General features: G+C 39.4%; 1 protein-coding gene across 1 annotated transcript in view; it reads right to left on the reverse strand.

Moving 5' to 3' along the window:
- Positions 1 to 18,208, reverse strand: part of MYLK (myosin light chain kinase) — a 195,367-nt gene that overhangs the window by 84,854 nt on the left and 92,305 nt on the right. Inside the window, exon 11 of the mRNA XM_059475797.1 lies at positions 13,699 to 13,851. Within this exon, the coding sequence (XP_059331780.1) occupies positions 13,699 to 13,851 (153 nt within the window). The remainder of the gene's footprint in view (positions 1 to 13,698; positions 13,852 to 18,208) is intronic.

An 18,208-nucleotide genomic window follows, 5' to 3' on the forward strand; every position in this document is an offset into this window, starting at 1 on the left:
ACAGCAACTCACTGAGAAAGCCCACTGAACCTCCTGGAGGTAAAAAGTTAAATTTGTACTGGGGTAATTTGAGCTCAGCATAAATTTGGAAGCAGCCTGGAGGGGAAGTTTTTCCTCTTCTCTAGCAAAGCTTTTTCTAGCCAAAATCTTGTCTCACTGGCTCATGCTGCAGGTCTTTTCTTGGCACTGAGCAGGGAGACATTGATGCATGTGAGAATGGAAATATGGGACCTGAGTGAGACCCCTTTGGATTGGTGCTATGGAAGCACAACTCTGCAGTGCCTGATTCACCATCAGACCACACTGATCAGCCTTAGGGCTTCCCACAGCACCTGCTTGGAAGTGATTAATGCTGCACAGAAAATAGCCAAGAAGCTGGGGGAAACTCTTCCAGAGAAATAAACTTCTGTGGTTCACCATAGCCCTCTGTTGTGTAATGGTTACTCAGAGAAACTGCTGTACTAAGCAATATCAGCACATGCACCTTCCCTGCTCTAATGCCCTGCAGGAAATCCCTTTGTCCCTCAAAGGGAAACTCTGTCACAAAATGTGGGGGAAAGAAGAAATCCACATAATGAAAAAAAGGAGGAAAAGAAAGGAAGAAAAGGAAAAAAAAGCCAATAAAACCCCCAAAAAACGAGAAAAAGAAAGGAAGAAAAGGAACAAAAAAACCAATAAAGCCCTGTAAGACAGGAAAAAGGCATAGGAAAAAAAAAAAAAGAATGAAAAGTATAGTTAAATAAAAGTTCTTGTTATCCTTTTTACTGAAATAACTGATAACACTGCAAATCTAGAAGGCAGATATACAAGAAGAGGAAAGCAGGGAAAGAAAAACAAAAGCAGAGGTGTGGCTCTAGACCAACAAAGGAATCATGGCTAAAACAACCAGTATTCTTACCCAAACGTGTCATCAAGGACACAGCAAATATATGGCTAATAAGTCTGATTTCATGGCAACTTGAACAGGTTTTCTTCAAAACACAAGCTTTCCCCCTACTCTAAAAATATATAGTTTTAAAGGAGATCCTAAATCTTGTGCTGCTGTTGTTTAAAAGTGTATGTTAATCAGCAGCATTTCATACCAACAATTTAATCAGAGTATCACAAAAATAATCAAATATTTATTGATGTAGCAGCAACAATTTAAAAGACTTTAGTTCTAACACAAAAATGCTATTTCATTAAGAAAGCATGAGGGCTGATTTAATGTAATTTTTTTTTCCCTTAAAATTTGATGTTGTGGACTTCTAGACTTAGAAAAAATTAAAGTTACCTACTGACAACTTTAGTTTCTCACAGATGTTTTACACAAGAAAATGCAGTCCATTCTAATTCTGTTATTTAGTCTAAAATCATTGCATTTTTTCAGAAGGGACTGGTACAATCTTGCAGAGGCCAAATTACAAAGCCTGAATGTTAACTATTTTCACATTCTTCCAAAGCTTGTAAATGCTTTTAGTTGTTTATTTATGATAGCACTATGCAGTGACTCAGTGTTTGATGAATGCTCTAATATTTCACAATTTTACAAAGTAATAGCAGTACTCTACATATAATATACATAAGGGCTCCTTTAATTTTAGCCTTACAGGTCTTCTCTGGAAAACAACAATAAAATTGATTTTGGAGTGAAAAGATGGGATGCTGATCATTTGAGATTAAGCAAATAACTCTTATTCCTATTTATGTTGAAAAGATACTGTGTGATTTTACTTCCTTTTGAAAACACCTGGCCTTATTTTGACACTAAAATATTGAAAGGAAAACCATACACAAAAAGCTGTTTGCAAAAGGGTGGCTTCAAGTGCAACAACCATAGAAGTTCACATTCCCTGGTCACTGCTAGGTGCTTGCTAGTTTCACACATCAGGAACAAAATCCATGACCTGTACCAGGAAAACAGTAGGGAAGCAGAAATGAAAACAGGACACAAATAACAAACTGCACAGAAAGTCCTGGCCAGGATTAGTGCTTGCTTTCCTTCATTCCTCTAAAGTCCCTTTGACCACATAAACTCTGCTGAGGTTCAAAATCCATATGCTCTCAGGGAGTGCTGGCCTCGGAGCCCAAAGCAGGAGGACAGGAGGAAAAGAAGAAGGCAGAGGTAAAGTTCCGCTGAGATACTGCAAGTCACTGTGCTTCTGGCTGCAACATCCTCTTTCATAACACTGCAGGGTATTTCTGCTGCCAAAACTACAGACAATAACAATATGGCACATCTGGCACCAGAAAGGAAATCTGGAACCCAAGGAAAATTTTGTTTGACATTAGCATAAAGGCATGACTTCATTATGTATCTATGCATCCTCAAGTTTATTCAGCTGGATGTGAAAAAAGAGGAGATCTGATCTCTGTCTATTATGCTAATGCTCTCTAATCACCTACAGCCATTTAATAGCTCCCTCATCACTCTTAATTCTTTTTGCTCTCACGTAGGAGTAGGTTCATCTCTAAGAATGAAAACTAAGAATACAAGAGTCAACACACAGTTACTAAAAATTTCTCTGCCAGTTAATTTTCTCTGTCCCTTTCCTTTCCTCAATCAGCTTCTGCTGATGCACTCAATTCCCTCCCCCCCATCATGCCAAGGCAGTTCATGGGGGACATCAGAGAGCCCTACCTACTGCTCCTACAGATGGGCTTGATTAAACACAGGTACATCTCAATGACTTCTTTTCAGACCTTGTGTCTAGTGTACTTTACTGTAGCTTACAAAAGCTGCCACCATTTTATAGCCACAGCTGTTGGTTTTACACAGGTTAAATAGTGTAAGATAATGCAGAAGAGAGCTATGATTTTCTGAGAGGCATCTCACAGAGAACAATTTTTGCACAGAGCCTGGCATAATGTGTAAGCCCAGTTGGAACCTTTCTAATGGACAGTGATCCCTCTGTCAACAGGTTTTTGATAAGGTGTTACAAAGATAGATTTAAAAGTCCATCACAATGATCCCACTTAAAAGTTTCCTGTTCTTTGCCCTTCCTCAGGCTTTAATATGCATGAATGTTGGGAAACAGCAAGTAATAAGATGCACAGCTCAGTGGGAAACACAGCCTGGGAGACCAGAAATAGTAAGCAAAGCATGTAAACGGTACTTTTAATACCCACATATATTTTCAACAAAGCAAAAGGAATATAGGCTCTTCCCACCACATTCCCTTACCCCTGAGGGTTCATTTTTTATTAGAAAGGCACTCTAATAAGCACTCAAATCTATGTTTAAAAAAGCCACTTACTGCATTAAATCCATAAAGATTAAGGAGAATTTAAATTCCTTCAATTTCTTAGGAAAAATACAAATTCTCAGTATATTCAGATGGCAATGGGAAAAGATATATTATCTTTGATGTAAAACTATTTCTACTAATCTCTTATTCTGTACTCCATGATTTGTGTAATCAATGTAAGATGATCAATCTACAGTGACTATATACAAATATGGATTATTTATTAACCTGTATTATTAGAAATTCAGAGCGATAAAAAATGCTCTCCTTTTATTTGAATTTTCTCAATCCAGGTTTTAAAGAGTCCTTACATAAATTTAACTTGTGCATATCTGCAGACTGGAAGTTATTGCAAGAAGAATCTTAATGTTAGATGTGGGTCTAAACTGAAATAAACTTGAATTCTGTTAAGCCTTGACCTGGATCAGGACTTAGGAGTTCAGCATATTTGTAAACATACTTATATTGATAAGCAATGGTCAATTATTGAGCTGAAGGTGCATATCTAATAGAAAAGGGGAAAAGTCATGCTGCACTGAACAGCTAACCTAGTACAAGTCAATTGCACAATACACCTAGTACCAGTTTAATGGCAATTATGCAACCAACTATTTATATTCTAGGGTAAAAGACATAGATAAATCTATATCCTTGAGAGAAGGAAAAAAAGAATCGATAATTGCACAGTGCCATTCCCAGATTTGCTGCTGAAACTGAAGAAGAATATCCATATGAGGATACAAACTTTAAGAAGGTTTCCAAAGACTAGACCTGGGTTTTACCCAGGCTGTAGTCAAATCAGTTAACATTTTATGGACATCATCTAGTCTAGGAAATTTTCTTGTTAATTTGCCTACCCTGCTGTACTGAAGGCATTTTCATGTGAGCTGCAGAATGCTGACATCTCCTGTTGAAATATCAGGACTTCAGCATGCTGGGCACTGCACAGAATCACACAATAACTGAGCTTGGAAGGAGCTTCCGGAGATTGGCCTTTCCAGCCCCCAGCTCAAGCTGGATCAGCTACAGCACTGCATTTACACACAGCTCCAGTGCAGCAACTCAGTGGCCAAGGCCAGGGTTACAACTGGTCACAAGTCAAGGACACACAAAGAATAGAGAGTTTGCTGCCTTATGTTCAGAACACTGCAAAACCTCGCAGTGTTTAGTCTTACAAGAGCTTTAATTATACTGGAGGAATCTGTTTGCCAGCATTGTGGGGTTGGCTGCCAAGCAATGCCTGCTCCGAGCCGTGCGGAAGGGCTGCCTCGGCAACATTTACCATTTATGGTGCTTAAACATCAGTCTGGCTCACAGGCCAATAACTCACTGAGCTGAGGAGAATGCTTAACTCACAAAGCTCTGTGTGAGCAGGCTCAGAGAGAGAAGCACCAGATTCCACTAAAACCTCTCAAAACAAGACTTGGGTTCACACACAGATCTCAAGCTTGAAAAGAGTTTCACATCCTCAAATGTTTTTGGTGTAAACAAATCCAGCCATTTCTAAATCTTAAGCTAACAATACAATCTGTAAAGTTAAGAGATTTTATAAGGCAAAAAATTAATATGAAGACACACATTTGTCTTTCTGTAAAGTGTCTTTGCCTCAGGCATGAGGCATACCATTTTCTACAAGTTTTTCAAAAATTCAAAACTTGATTTATAATGGCATAAAACGTATGAGACCTTTATGTTCCTGAGACATCTAGGAACATTTCTGATTTATTAGAGATCTCAGGTTAGTATGCCATTTTGCAAACTTAGGTCATGAGAACTAGGTGTTCAATGACCTAGCAATGTTATTTACACATTTACCTCCCATCATTTTTTTGCATTTATAGTCTGTTTTTTGTAAATGGAAGGTAAGATTTAAGAGCTGGAACAAGTTATAGTCTGCATGCTGTCCTTGCACAACACAGAAAAACTGTTAACCTAAGACTGACAATGCCCTAAGCCTGTACCAGTCAGGGTGGCTGGGGATATACAAAGGAGACCAAGTTCCACTTTATCTTGTCTGGAAATCTTTATTTTACTCTGGGCTAGGCTTCAAGCCCTATCCTGCAGCTCCATGTATGCTCCTTCTTCCCAGGGTCTTTCCTTTGTATGGGATACCAGCAGGTCAGCATTTTAACCTCTTTGCCAGCTCAGTTTGTTCTGCAAACAGAGGAGAAATGGAACAGCTCCCCAGGGAGGTGGTCACAGCACCAAGCCCGCCTGAATTAAAGAGCTATTTGGACAAGGCTCTCAGGCACAAGATGGGATTCTTGTGGTGTCCTGTGCAGGGCCAGGAGCTGGGCCTCATGATCCTGATGGATCCCTTCCAACTCAGCACATTCTATGATTCTGTGCAACTGAGATGGCACACCAGAAATCCCACTATCAAAAGGCTGCACCAGTAAGAATCATGGTGTGGGTGAACAGTCAGAATAGAACAGACTGTCTCAGGTAAATGGGGTCTACAAGGATTATCTAGTCCAGCTGCCTGACCAGTTCAGAGCAGACAAAAAGTTTGGTCCTGTTGTTAGGGACATTGTCCAAATACCCCTTAAACCCTGACAGGCTTGGGGCACTGATCACCTCTCCAGGAAGCCTGTTCCAGTGTTTGACTACTCTCTCAAAAGGTGATTCCTGAGAAGTCCAGCCAGAACTTCTCCTGGCACAGCTTTCAAACATCCATTGTGCCCCATTGTTGGATTCTAGAGAGAAGAGAACTGCATTCCCCTACCTCCCTCTCTCCTTCCCCTCCTCAAGAGAAAGTTCCAGAAGAGTGCAGGGGTCAGATAAAAAAGATGTCTGGGTTCAAGCAGACCACTCTGCAGTCAGCAGACCAAATTCCTCCCTGACAGTCTCACTGGAAGCTTCTGCAGCCAAAGTGGTGTTTGCTTTTGCCTTGAGAACTGTCTGCCTTATTAATGACTTACCCTGTTTGTAAGTTATTTACATCAAGCAATTGCTCTTTTGTCACAGACAGCAACTCCATGGAAGGCCTGAGAGCTTGTATACCTACCAAATACATTTGTAAGGCAGCTCAGCTGTCCACTGGTTACAAATTCCCCAGCATTAGAGACCAGTCTGACAAGCAGAACTTCAGGAAAGGTGCCTCATGTATGCTAGGTCAAGCCAGGTCAGCTCCACAATGAAAACAGGAATTCTACTGAGTCAGTTCTATTTCACCTTCACATGTACAGTCTCAATTTTAGTGTGACTGCCCAGGTAGATTTTACTTTAATTGCAGGGAGTCGTGATGCATAGATATACCAGTTCCATTAGAGAAAAAACTGGGCTGTGCATGAGCTGAAATGCAATGGAAGCACAGTAAGAACAGGCAGTCACATAAAGCACATGTGTCCCTGAAGATGCCATCAATCTAAAGAGTTACAGCCCCTTCAGCCTTTCCCTTCTCTGGCAAATCCACATGGGAAACAAAATTAATTATCCTGTGGTAATATTAAAACAGTTCAGCTCCTCTCTTGGGTGAGCAATCAAAAGGATACTGTACTAAGAATGCTGTTAGGGAATCCCTCAAAGACAAATAAGACTCAGATTGAGAGCTAAGAAACCAAATTTTAAGTTAGACTAATATAAAGAGGAAAAAAAGAGAAAAAACCACAAAAACATTGTATTTCTGGGTATAGTTGGTGTCAGGAAGGTATTCTAAAGCAAGACCTGTTTGGCATTTAATTCCATAAAAGATAAGGTAGCTCCAGTATGGCATTGCTTGTGGTTAGTTTTCTCTTCTTGATTAATTCATATTAAAAATATTTTGTACCAAAACACTACCCTGAAAAAAAAAAAAAAAAAAGAGGATCTGTGTATGTGGCCCAACAGTCAGGCCTTCTTTAAAATGAAGCTGCAGAGAAGCACTTCCAGTAGCACACAGCTGTACAAGGTTCCTACCCTCTGTTCTGTTCCTCTGCTGCAAAGCAATTACAGATGCTTCTCTTAGGCAGCTTCTGGAGAGTTTGAAAGATTGAGCAAATCCCGTCAGGTAGTTTGATGGCTGTTGGAGTTCCCATTGGCTAATCCACATCAGCTGCTCTTGAAAACATTCTTTGGGGTAAAATCACACCCCTGCTTTCAAAATTATGCAGGCATATATTCAGTGAACAGGTTTTATATGTATTTTGATGACTTCCAGTTTTCAGCTGAAACTTAGAACGCTACAGAATTTGGCAATCCAAGGTGGGACAGTTTGCCCTTTGACCAATGCAGGTTCCCTACTGTTATAATAATCATCTGTTTTCTGTTATTCTAGTACACAATAATTTAATGCTCACAGTATTTGATCATGTGTCATAGTTGATTTAAGGGTAAGTTTCTTCATTTCTTTCTTGTCTTTTTAATTTTTTTTCTGTCAGCATCTCACCTTTTAATTTCATTTATAAGAAACATTAATGCAATATCTGACATTTAAATTCTTCTTATTCTGCATGCAGTCATCCCTCATTTTTATCCAAATTTGGTTCCCCTTTCTCTGGAAATGATTTATAGTAAGAAACTGTCTTTAGAGTGCATTTTTTATATTGATGTCACATCTTTTATCATTAAGAGCTTTCACACGTTTTGCTTTTGCCTTTCATTTTGGTTTCTAGCTGGCATTCCGTTCCACATTTGGTCTTGAGGTCCTGCAAGAAGGCAATTTAAAAAAAATAACCCCAAACTAACTTTGAAGGGTTATAGCTATTGATGAACCACACAGAATGCTGGACTGAGATCTTTGGGACACTCTTGAAAGCTTTGCAACAGAGGTTTCTTTTGATGGTCATGACAGTTTATCTCTGACTTTTCAATAGAGTAACAAAACCCCTCTCCCTTTCACTTAGTGCTCTGAAACCAATTCTTACAGACAAGTGGTCCCACCCAGCTACTGCTCTGGAATGCCTTTTGGATATTTAATAGGACTAGACTGGCATATTTTGTAAAGTAATCTCTAATCACTTACATTATGCTTGAAATAAAGCAAAATACTTTCAAATAAGCAGTGACTTTGATAAGCTGTCATAAACATTTCATCAGTGTTGGCAAGTAAGAGTGTTCTTTGCTTACCTTTGGCAGAAATATGGATCTCAGAGAAACAGAGCTGTGGCCTCCCAAAGAGAGGCTGCTTATTGCAGTGATAACCTTCTTTAAATGATTAATGTCTAAGAAGGCTCCTTCTGAGACAGAAAGAAAAACAACCCACGACCTGAAGACAGCATTTCTCACAATTGAAGGAAAAGATTCCTACCTGAAATGTTTTCTTCCACCTGGTTATATTTTATGGTCCCACTCACACCAGATGGGAGAGTGCCAGGAACAAAACAAACTGGTTTTTCAGACAGCATCTCCCTTTGCTGCTCTGATAAACTGGCTGCAGCAGGGACTGTGGCAGGCTTTCAGGTGGCTCTAATCTGCTCGTGCAGTGACCAATGAATGACTACAGTAATCGGCTTGGAAGGGCTACAGGCTGCCCAACATAGACACTTATGCTGGGGAGGCTGCACTGGGAAAATAACATGAACAGAAAGTGGTGGGGGAGAAAGGGGAACAGATGTGAGTCCAGGCAAATGCACTGCTGGCAGGGAAAGAGAAATGAGGTCAAGAGCTAATAAGCAGGAGCAGCTCTATCTGCTGAATAGTGTTTGCTTACAAAGAGTATTAGGCCTGTATTAAAAAAGAAAGAAACAAACAAACAAAAAACCAGCAGTGTGCAGACAACAAGCATCAGCAGAATGTGTGGTTGCAGAACATTAGAGCCCACAGGAGCCCTGTGGCTGCCAGCCTGCCCTGCTGCTCTCACTGCCCACTCCTCATGTGCTCCATGTTGAAACAGCCAGTGGTGCTGCTGCCTGGGGCAGGGGGGCTGCAGAAATCTCAAGGAGTGTGCAGTGGGTCAGGTATTTTGTTTGTCATTTACTGCAGAGCTGCAAGGCAGAGGACATTCTCCTAGGAGTCCCAGCAAGGGCTCTAGCTTGATACCATACCTAGAGAAAGCTGGACCAGGCAATCACCCCTCTGACGTGCAGAGTCTGTTTGCAAAATAAGAGAAGCTTACCCATGCAGTATTGATGTGGTTTGGCACAATAGAGCCCACACTCTTCCCACTCTTCCTGCAGTCCATAATAATGTGTATCACACCCAGGTACTGGTGTGAGTGTCAGGTAATTAAACATCCCTTTGACACACATTTTCTACAGGTAGATCTGACCTGTAGCTCCCTGTCAGTGATCAGTAACTGTCAGACAACCACATTATCAAAGGGCTTATCTCAGGAATGAGGCAGACCTGAAGAATTATCACCATTTCTGGGAGCTGGCCTTACCTTCCAACTATACCAGTTATTTCCTCCATCTGTATTGCTTCTATACTCTGATTGTCACAGCCTCAGCAAAACAGTAACACCAACTCACTACACATGTGCATCCAGAGTCAATTAACTTTTCCTCGCCTCAGTTTCCTGTTCATAAAAAACTGATTAAACTATTCAACCACCCTGATTAAAAATTATTATTAAATTCATAATAAATAATTTCATAATTTATTCACAGTCTGATTATTAAATTATAAATAAAACTGAGTATCTTCAATCCCCATCAGTGTACAATCACCATATATTTCAGGTGACCTGAATGTACTCTGGAAATTCCTGTTAAGAGATGGTTGGTTTGCTTGTTTTTTTAAGTAGGATGCCTGGTGTATTTAAAAATGGCTTGTATACCTATTTTCATATCATAGAACAATAAGAAAATTGTAATATGAAATGTGAACACCAAATACAATAGCTTGCACATACAATAACAGGAACAAATCAGTCATGCAGAGGTTGTTTAAAAACTTTAAAAATAAAATGTGCATCAGCCCCAAAGCCTCCCAAACTTTGATTTTCCTGCGTGTGGAAAAAAGGGAAAATGCATAAGAAAAAAGAAAAAATCCTACATTTAGTAGTAAATGGTACCAGTTCAGGAATTTCTATAATTGAGTGTTTGAATAACACTGGACCATGTTTCTCACTTCTCAGGCTTACATGCATTAGGCCAAATGATCTAGCATTTACCCAGTGCACCCCACTAACTGGGAGGTTCAGTTAGAAATAATTCTCATGGTAAAGACATTTGTTAAGCTGTTTTCTCCAGGGAGCCCTGCTCAGTCTCTGTAGTTCCTCTCTACCTGTGTGTCAGCTTTGAGAAACTGCTGACAGAGGGAGGACAGCTGTCAGGGCTCACCTCATCTACTTAGTGCTTTACAAGGCCAAAATCAGCTTCACCTTGATGAACTTAGTTTCTCCACAGACTACCTGATGGATCTATCCCAACTTGCTCAGCCTTCAGATCACTTACTTAAGCAGAGAGATCTGAAGTGATCTGAATATGGTAATTTCTCACTTTAAATAAGCAGAAGACTGATGAATTTGAATTTTTTAAAGACTATTACATTTCTATATGAATCCCATCCATATGAAATGTGGGACTTTTTTTGATACAGTGCCAAAAGCCTCCTAAAAATAACTAAGTACCTTCACCCTTTTCCATGCAAAACTAAGGAGTAATACTGCGTTTGCCCAGTGCTAGACAGAATAAGGAAGAAAAAGACAACCATAAATAAATCTGAGACTGATGACTTAGAAGGAAAGTTATGCCACAATTAGCTTAGCTCATTATCCAGGGCCCAATGCAAATTATGCTGAAACTACTGGAAAAAATCCCACTCTTGTATTTAACTGGACTTGGAACAGTAACCCTTTACTGGGAAAAGGACCTTTAAAATGTTTCCTACAATAACTTCCTTTCACAAAAACAAAGTAATAGACCATCAAAAAGGCAAAGAATTCACAGAAGTTCATTAGAACACATGATGTGTGCCTAGATAACACCTGTAACCTACTAGCAGGTTAAGGATCATCTTGTACTACAATTCAGATGTGAATTGCACTGTTTGACACTCACTATCCTTGCTGCTAACTTTTATTGTTTTTTGAGTTTTATTGTTAAGAGAGGCTATTCACTCCAGGTAAAATTTCCCCAGTGATCAGAGCAGCTATGTCCCTTCATGAGATCCTTACTGCAGTAGAACAGCAAAGCTAAAAATGGCAGTATGGATTGAAATGTAGACCTAGACAGAGATGTGTCCAAAGACCATAGAAGCAAGTTAAGAAAAAGCTGGATTCTAAGACTTGTCTGATACTGATGATATGCCAAAAACATCCCTTCCTTCTTAGATTAAATATGGCTTACTTCTCACATACAAAAGGAAAATATTTCTCTAACAATGAATGAATAAACTGAGCACTGCAGTGCTCAGATTTAAGGAGTGCTGGAGCACAGCACTCCTTAAATCATCTTGGAGACAAAAAGGACCTGGATAAGGATGGGTTACAATTCAGAAATGATTTTACAGACTTTATTCCAAAAATCAGTGTTTGGTCAGGAGAGGATTTTTAAAGTTTTCTCCCTTTCTGCACATACATTTTCTGTTGTAATCTGTTTGCACAGGCTGAGCATTTAGAGAAACCTTAGTAGCAGCATTCAGAGACTCAGAGAACTCTAATGCCAAGAAGCTTTTGATAGAGATTCTGATGGAAAAATATACACAAACAGATAAGAGATTTGGAAATTAGATTTTAAATTTGGTACTGTTTTTGGCAGAAAAATCCACATTGATCTGAGTTTTGGGGAAAATTACTGTAATCCTCACAGGGACATAGTGAGTTTTAGGGAAGAAGAAGATAGGAGAGCTAAAACTGTAAAAATTTTGAACATGTAGTTTGACATACATGTCATGTATGTTCTTAATTCTGCTCTTATTCTTCCCCCTCCCTATTCCATGACTCCTAGAAAATAGAATAGGATGCAGATGAGAGAAACCAATTCCCATGAGGGTGGCAATGCAGCCTTCCAGCCCAGACTGTGTAAAGTGCAAGAGGAATCCAACACAGTGCAAGAGTGACTCCATGGCCTGAAATAGCTCAGCAGAGCACACAAGCCCAGGGCAAGGCTCCCAAGTTAGCACTGCCTGTCAGCCCTAAAATAACTCAGAAATGCTCTGTAAGAGGGGACTGTCCCTTTGGTTCCTGAGTCCCAGTCATGGATCAGAAAACCCCAGGTCAACAACAGATCCGTTGAGGTGGACCACTCTTCACTGGCCTTTAGCTAATGCAGATGAAATGCTTCAGAGAAATCATAACTGATAACTTTGAGAACAGATTAGTTTCAGGTTTATTTTACATTGATGCTTTCTTACTTCATGCCATTTTTCAGGAGGGAAGGGTGGAGAGGGGATGGTTATATTTCCTATTTGGTGATCAAGAAATTAACTCATAGGTTTACCAGAATTACTTTGTTTTTATTTTAACCTTGTCATACAGAATAGGGCAGGCATAACACTAAAGAGCTGTAGACAAACACCCCAGAACACTGGTAAACAAAGACAAAACTTGAGATCACAGGGATCAGGGTACTTTTCCCACCTAACCAAATGTACAAATTTACAGCAGGTATCATTTAGTCATAAACAAAAGGAATAGTTCCCTTGGTAGCTATCCCTCAGCACTGTTGGACAGGCAGTGACAAACTTTGGGGAAAAATCACTTGAAGGTGAAAAATACTAAATACAGGCTTGATTGTAGAGGGAGGGAGAGTCTGAGGGAGAGGGACTGGAGAGGCAGGAGGGGACAATCTCCAGGCCATTAAACAAAACACCTGAATAGACTGATGCCAGGTGAGATTGAAAGAATAAAGACCATAATATTGATGGATACTACCTCACTATCCATGGAATTCTGTCATCTCTTGTCTTCATTTTGAATTGTGGTGTTTTAGAATGCGTTTGTTGAGATTCTAGTACAGAATTATGGCTTTCATGAACAAATCAATTCTGTCAAATCAGCACTCTGTCAGATTTCTGAGACAACAAGTCACCTCAATTACTTACTACGATGTTCTTCTGATACTTTCACTACCAAAATTCCACTTATTTAAAGTTATCTATCAGTTAGCTGATAGATGTCTGCTCAGAATTACATCTGATAAATCCTGGTAACAGAACAAGAATATTGGCATTTGCTATCACAGCTGCAGTCCCTGGCATTGGTCTCTGCTCTGCCTTTCAGGAGGAAGAAGAAGCATCTCCCTCCTCCCTGTAACATTCTCTGATGGGTGATACTGGTGATACTGCAGTTATTTTTTTACTTTCAGCTGTCCCAGTCCTTTCTTACACTGGTAAACCTTTTCCTGAACAGCCTCACTGCTCTGTACACTAAGCCTTTGGGAAGGTCAAAGCACTTTTAATAACTTTTTTCTGAAACGTGGTTATTACTTTACACAGTACTTAAGCACTTAAGTTGCACACACCTGCAATGGGGAGAAGAGGTACCCAGCTGACAAAAGCTTGGAAAAACATAGAATCCACTCACAACCACCTCTGTTAAAGATCCAAAGTTATTTTTGTTAAAAAAGATTGTGTGATTGTAGTAATTACAATAGTCTGAGATATTCACCTTTGACTGTGACCTGAGCACTGCAAGATGCCTGTCCTATGTTGTTTTCAGCCAGACAGGTATAAATTCCATCATCTTCTGGTAGGGCATCTTGGACAGTCAGTTTTGCAACTCCATCTTCAAAAGTGGAATGGGCATATTGAATTGGCTGGTCTGCAGACAGAAAGAAAAAGAACTGACTTAATACATCAGCCACAAATTTCAAAAGCACTTCAATTTTTCAGTGAAATCTGGATGCCTAACACCAGCCAGCCCATGGAAGTGCAGAGCCAAATCCCACTCTGTGCACAGCCACTGCTCTCTAGTGACTACAACCAGCAGCATCCCAAGCACAAAGCACAACATGGTTGTCAGGCAAAGCTCACCACCAGATTCACTGCATGCTACTTTGAGTAGCAGCAAAAGGATAAAAGTTCATTTTGGATTCTCTTTCAGGTGGATAAGACCAGAACTGTGTGTTTGCTTCAGACATCTTGTAATTTGCCTGAAACTAGATAAAATGCAGAGAAAGCTAGATGTGCAAAATCTGTTGGGCATGGAGAAGCACTTGAAGTCCTCTAAGGGGTATTTTGTAGTGGAAACATTCCAAGAGAGACAGTAAAAGCTGAAATGGAACCAAGAAGCTGATTTACAGAAGCAGTCAATCTACACTACAGTATGGCCAGTAACAGAAGGGTGCAGTCTCATCCATGGTGATGTGATTATTAAAGAAATTCCTTTTAAGAAACTGCTTCCTTGAATTGGTTTGACATGCTTAAATATTAGTATAGATGGCTTAAAGTTGTCTTGCTATTGTTTCAGAAACTGTCATGAGTCTCAGCCTTAACTTTCTGAAATGCTTCTGCAATCTGTTTTCCCAATATTAAATAGTTTCCAGTACTGACTCATCTTTGGTTGCTTTCCCAGTGTATGCAATACTTAAGCCAGCCTTATACCTGTGCATAAACATCATGCTGGAAATAGAAATCATGGTCATCTAAGAGAAGAGGATGAAACAGCAGAGAAATTGTGCAGGACTGATCTGAAGATGTCTGTTGCTCGGGCGTTTGTGGTCAAAAAAGACTGAAATTTATTTCATTGCCAAAATAATTTTAAAGCACACAGCTCTGGGGGTTTTATGAACCAGTTCTGCACAATGAGCAGGATAAATGAAATGATGGGACAGATTTTTCTCTCATCTCTGATGTTCAAAGGAAGCCAACTCAGAAGGTAGTTATTATCTGTGCACTATCTATATGCATACACAGTTTCATTCTGAAATACAAACATTTGCCAAAATCAGCATCATCCAATACCTGCATACATTATAAAATGTGGTAGATGATCTTCATCCTTTGCTTATAACCATCTGTTAAGTTAGTACATTTTCTATTGCATGAAAAGTTGAGGTGAATATTTGATCAACTACCCAGAAGAATTTTAGAATAAAATCTCTCAAACCTTTGTCACAGGTCATCTATTCTTATTACTGGCTCCTCTGAGCTCATTTTCACTCAGTCACACTCAGACTGTTGGAACTATTACACTAAACCACAGCGTTTCTGCATGTGGTAATAGCACTACATTCAAATACGCGCAGGCTGAGCTAAAGCCCAAGCAGACAAAGCTTTCTGTTAGAGGACAAGGGGCACTGGACTGCCTTCCTAGTTCACCTACAGAATGTCTCACCTGACAGGGTCCTTGCCTGGCATTCTGACATTGAAGGTGTTAGTGGTGACAAATGATGCTATGATGCTGTACCAGAAACACACCTGGGATAAAAGCTCCACCATGAAAAGCAGAACAATGCCCTTATATTTCTATTGTAAGTAATGAGATTAATAGGGAAAGTGTTCTGCATGGAAAAGAAAAATGTGGACTCTTTAACATGTCCTCACATTTTGCCAGGAGTCTTTTTTACTTCAGCTCCTAACAAAACTGGCTAGTTTTTAGCATTATTCAAAAAATAGTGAATTCACTTACAGAACAGTCTTTTCATTAGACCACAGAAAAAGAACACAAGCATAGGAATAACCTGCAGCAAGACTCTAGGTCACATCCACAGTACTTATATTTTGATGTAATAAAAACAACTCTCCCAGTAGTGAAATGTTCCCTTCTCCAGAGGCAGAACAGTCAAATCTCGAGGACAGCTTGGCAGCAGGAACAATAACAAAAAATACCTTTCTGCTGGCATGTTATGCCTGAAGAAAGGAAATTTTCCCCTGGCCCATTTATTAAAAGCTTTCTGGACAAATCACAAAGCTATCCTAAAACCAAACACTACTGAGAATTGTTATGCTAAAGTCCTGGTCATATTGTTCTTAAATTCAGCAGAAAGAGGTTCAATTAAACTTAAGGAGAAAGAAAACCCACAAAGAAAGCAAAATGAATAAAAAGTTACTTAAAACAGTCATACACTCCTTATTCCTGCAATTGAAAAAGAAGTTAATTAGAAAGTATTTTAAAAAGATAAAGTATTGGAGTAAAGATTGGAGTTACACACTGAAGTATTGTCACCAAGAGCACACCTAAAAAGTTATTTATAAGGCTTTGGTAAGGGCAGAACTAAAACACAGGAATTTCACTTTCAGGGAAATTGCCAGTAAATCAGTGAAAATTCAGAAAGAAACTTAAATGAAACGTAGAGGGAGAACAAAAGGAGAAAAGAACCACCTTGAAAAAGCTGGGAAAAAAGGTTTAATGGTAGATTTGCAGAGAAGAGTAAGAGCTTGGATGAAACTCGTAGCTCCGTCAGGTAGCTCTTATTTGTGGACTCTCCATGAATATGGAAAACTACTCATCCTTACAGATGGTGAGAAGTAATTACAGACAATGCAGAGTATACATCATCTATTTTTTGTCTCACTTGACCTGAAGGAGAGGTCAACCTGTCTAATGCTTGGAAAATATTTTGAATTGGTACGCAGTCACAGCTGGTAAATAGTCTTGGTATCTAAAGTAGTACTTGGATGTAACATTGTACAAGTTGTTGCAAGTTCCTTTCAGCTCTCAGGTGGTGTGGATTCCCTGGACATTGGGGAAGGCAGACTGGACACCATGCAGCCTGCTCAGTGTCCAGGGATGGCCAGCCTGGAAGGGAGCAGGTCCTGCTGCCTCCCTTATTTTTTTTTCTTTTTTCTTATTTTTTTCTCAAAGCAGCCTTCTGTTCTGCTTCTTATGATTGATAACTTGGTCTTTGCATTCATTATTTCACCAAGATATACATTCTTTCTCCACTATTCTGCTCAAATTAATTCTGGTTTGTTATCATTGTCATGCTTGGAAGACAACTTGAATTTGATATTTTCTAGTGAATTTTACACATCCTGTTCCATGTGATTTTTATTTCTATGGAGTTCTGCAAAAGTGCTGTATTTTGAACAGTAGTGGGGTTGCTCACAGCATGTTGCTTTATCCTCTGTCCTAATAGAGTTCAGTTATATAAATATAAAATATAAAAAGCTTTATATTGCAGACAGGGAGAGCAGATGCTCACAAACCTTTTTTTAAAACAGAATTGGTCTGCCTGCCCCCAGTTATATACTGTGAATATACTGTTTTCTTCATGTGGCCAGTTGATGAAAGACTCCACCATGTCATTTTGCCAAAAGCACTGTTATGTCTGCTTGGAGTAATATTTTACAACTTTCTCCTTTATTTGATCAGGGATATAAATATGGAGTTTGTAGTATCTAGCTAGGTGGTAGACAGGAAGGAAATGTTTGCATTCAAGTGGATATCACAACAGCCAATTTGATCCTTAAGTAAAATAATAACCCTAGGAGTGTACATGGAATTATCAACATTAAACAACTGTTTATAATCCTTTCACGTTTGTATCAAAATGGTATATAAACAGTTATGTCTCACAGTCCCATGCAAGACAGAAGAGCATTAAACTATAGTGATATATTTCAGCAGCCTGGAATGAAAGTCGTGTGCTTGTGTCTTCAGAGTAATACATGATGTGTCTGATTTTTATTATTATGAGAGTTTCTTGTGCTTCTGTTACGAAGACTCATCACTGACTTTTGATTTAAGAGCAGAGTTAATGCACTGACTCTCACTTACAGAATTTTAATGGTTTGAAATCCAGCTAACTAAAAAACAAAAACCCACCTACATTGTGATATTGAGCCAACTGAAGTTAGAAGCTTGGATGCAATGTAAACATGATTATACCTGAACAGGGACAGACATATGGATTCAGCAAGAAGAAAGGTCAGTAAAAAATAAACGACCTAAAAAAGGCAGAGGGGCACAATGCATTACAGGAACATGTGGGTTATTTATGTCTAGGCTTTGTTTCTCAGGAGACAAAAGTGTTCTGATTAGAACATGGCTACACAAATGGAGACCATATATCTGTGCCTGATGAGCTGTAAGTCATTTGAAAATCAACCTGCAGTCAGTGATCTGAGACAGGAAGATGCTCTGCATGTGAAGATAACTGAATGTAATACATCAGTCAATGTCTAAGGGAACACTAAGAGCAAGGGTACCTTGGAATATGAACATGAAATGACTG

This window comes from Ammospiza nelsoni, chromosome 7, assembly GCF_027579445.1.
Source record: "Ammospiza nelsoni isolate bAmmNel1 chromosome 7, bAmmNel1.pri, whole genome shotgun sequence".
Lineage (NCBI taxonomy): Eukaryota > Metazoa > Chordata > Aves > Passeriformes > Passerellidae > Ammospiza > Ammospiza nelsoni.